The sequence below is a fragment of the Hylobates moloch genome, unplaced genomic scaffold (genome assembly GCF_009828535.3).
Source record: "Hylobates moloch isolate HMO894 unplaced genomic scaffold, HMol_V3 SCAFFOLD_20, whole genome shotgun sequence".
Lineage (NCBI taxonomy): Eukaryota > Metazoa > Chordata > Mammalia > Primates > Hylobatidae > Hylobates > Hylobates moloch.
Genome location: NW_026652295.1, coordinates 42,562,066 through 42,564,680, shown reverse-complemented (window position 1 = coordinate 42,564,680; position 2,615 = coordinate 42,562,066). Strand labels below are relative to the sequence as shown.

Below are 2,615 nucleotides of genomic sequence, written 5' to 3'. Positions count from 1 at the left end.
AAGAATTCAAATAAAATATTTATTGAGCACTTGCTGAGTGCTGGGCTTTGCAGGCAGGTCTGCCTCCATAGGCAAGTCAGATATTATTTTAAGGTAGGTCCTGAGTCTGGAAGACAGTCTGGATTCAAATCTTGCCTCTCTGCTAAATTGTCACTTGTCCCTCAGTTAAGCATTGGGAACCTTGATGTTCCCATTTGCAGGGAGGGCAGGGGTGGGTGGGTGTTAGTTCCCCTCCCACCTGAGGCCAGAGGTGACTAGAAGCGGTCTTCGGGAGGAACTGCTGGAGGACAGAGGGGCAATAATCAGTTTTGTGCTAGATGCAAGGCATTCTTCCAGAAAGACATTTCTGTTGGGAGTGGAGAGGCATGTCTGTGGCAGATCCCTCTCATGCACAACCCTCACTATATCTTCTGTCCACCGGGCAGGCTTCGGTCAGTGCTGGTGCCAGGATTATCCTACTCCAAAAGAAAGCATTTTGTGGATACAGCTGCTGCCAGGACTTGTGGCCTCACTTTTGGGGGCCTAACCTCTCCCTCCTCTCCAGGCGGTCCACTCTTGAGGCCTCCCCAGCGTCTGGCGAGTGTCGCTGGCTGAGAATGAACAGCAGACAGCCCAGCAAAGCCTCTCGCATGTCCTGGGAGCCCAGGCAGCGGGCCAATCGGCGCAGCAGGGGCAGGAGGTATTGGCGGGCCAGGCGGGCAGCAGGCAGCAGCAGGCGGGACAGCAGCAATCGAAGCAGCAGCGGGAGCAGTGGCGCGGGCATGGCAGGGCCAGTGAGTCAGTGCCTGGGAAGACAACACAGACTTTAGGCTTGCATGTCCTGCTTCTGCCTCACCTGGCAAGGACGTGGGGTGGGCAGGAGTTCCCCCTCCCTTCAGTTTACACCTTCCTGCTCCTGACCTCAATTTGTAGGTCATTTTTGCCTTCATGAAGCCCTTTCTCTTGGCAAGGCAGCTGAGGCAGGAAGGTTCTCACCATAGCATAGATGAGGAGATTGAACCAAGGCAACAGTAAACCAAGACCTACAGCTTGCCATTCCCAGCTCCAGGCATTCCTACTGCTCCCTGGCCCCTCCCTTCCTCCAGTCACCCCCTCCTCTTGCACAGCCTCCGTGCCCCTGGAGTTCCCTAACCCTTCTCCCTCAGTCTAGCAGGAGTTCTTCTCCAGGCAATTCTAATTTTTCTTTTGGGGCTCCTGATCCACCCTGACCTGACACTCCCTGACCTCTCAGTCCCCTACCCCCACCAATCCGCGGCAGCTCTCACCGGGCAGAACTGCTGCTCAGAATCAGTCTCTGGCTGGATTTGCCTGGAGTGGAGATAGCCCCACTGGATTCAACATGGGGGCAGCCCCGCCCTGCTCTGCCCCACCAATTACAGCCCGCCTGGGTGGGGGAACAATGAAGAAACAGCTGTGTTCTCACACCTGGTGTATTATTGAGGGGAGCGGGCAGCTGGGCTGGCCCCCACTTCCCAGTCTAGGGGGAGGAGAGGGAAGGGAACATATGCAGGATTTCCCTCCGAGTTGGAATCCAGACTGCACTTTCTTTTTTCTTTCTCTTCTTCTTCTTTTTTTTTTTCTTTGAGACCGAGTTTTGCTCTTTTTGCCCAGGCTAGAGTGCAATGGCAGGATCTCAGCTCACTGCAACCTCTGCCTCCTGGGTTCAAGCGATTCTCCTACCTCAGCCTCCCAAGTAGCTGGGATTATAGTAGTGTGTCATCATGCCAGGCTAATTTTTTTGTATTTTTAGTAGAGACGGGGTTTCACCATGTTGGTCAGGCTGGTCTCAAACTCCTGAGCTCAAGTGATCCACCCGCCTCGACCTCTCAAATTGCTGAGATTATAGGCCTGAGCCACCATGCCCGGCCCAGACTGCACTTTCTAATTGTGTTTCCTTAAGAATGTTGACCCTTCTGGGCTCCAGTCCTCTCCGCTGTAGCCTCAGTAACTGGGAGTAACTGGAAGGAGTAACTGGAACAGGACAATATATGAGACCTGCTTGCCTAAACCTCAGAAGCAGTGAGTCTGCAGACCGCACACACACCTGAACACCAGGCATGCTCAGAGTGGCTGGGACAGGGAGACTAGGACCCAAGCAGGCCCCTGTGGGCCCTCTCCTGGGGGAAGAAAAGTAGAGGCACAGTCTATCTCCTAGCTGGGCACAGCTGGACACAGCCGGGTGGCATTCCCCCTTTGATGCTTACTTCAAGACCCTCTCCTCCACCTGCTTTCCTCCCTCAGATTAAATGAGATTCTATGAGATAGCTGGGTATATCTCTTTGGGTTTATAGCCTGGGTTTTATGTTCTTTTTTATTTTTATTTATTTATTATTATTATTATTTGAGACGGAGTCTCGCTCTGTCACCCAGGCTGGAGTGCAGTGGCATGATCTTGGCTCACTGCAACCTCTGTCTCCCAGGTTCAAGCAATTCTCCTGCCTCAGCCTCCTGAGTAGCTGGGATTACAGGTACCCGCCACCACGCCCGGCTAATTTTTGTATTTTTAGTAGAGACGGGGTTTCACCATGTTGGCCAGGCTGTTCTCAAACTCCTGACCTCAGGTGCTCCACCCGTCTTGGCCTCCCAAAGTGTTGGGATTACAGGCGTGAGCCACC

At 53.4% G+C, this 2,615-nt stretch overlaps 1 protein-coding gene across 2 annotated transcripts; it reads right to left on the bottom strand.

The window, feature by feature from the left end:
* On the bottom strand, positions 1-1,322 carry MYMX (myomixer, myoblast fusion factor). 2 transcript variants are annotated; one of them, XM_032141192.2, is made up of 2 exons: positions 1,266-1,322; positions 1-785 (listed from the first exon to the last, which is right to left on the bottom strand). In XM_032141192.2, the coding sequence occupies exon 2, from the start codon at positions 761-763 to the stop codon at positions 509-511; it is 255 nt and encodes an 84-aa protein (XP_031997083.1). In that variant the 5' UTR covers positions 764-785; positions 1,266-1,322; the 3' UTR covers positions 1-508. The 2 variants fall into 2 exon arrangements, with proteins under 2 accessions (XP_031997083.1, XP_031997082.1); XM_032141191.2 differs by having other exon boundaries at positions 1,240-1,308.
* Between the last annotated feature and the right edge of the window lie 1,293 nt (positions 1,323-2,615).

Coding starts and splice junctions, on each gene's coding strand:
- MYMX (XM_032141192.2), bottom strand. CDS start 763: ATGCCCGCGCCACTGCTCCCGCTGCTGCTTCGATTGCTGCTGTCCCGC.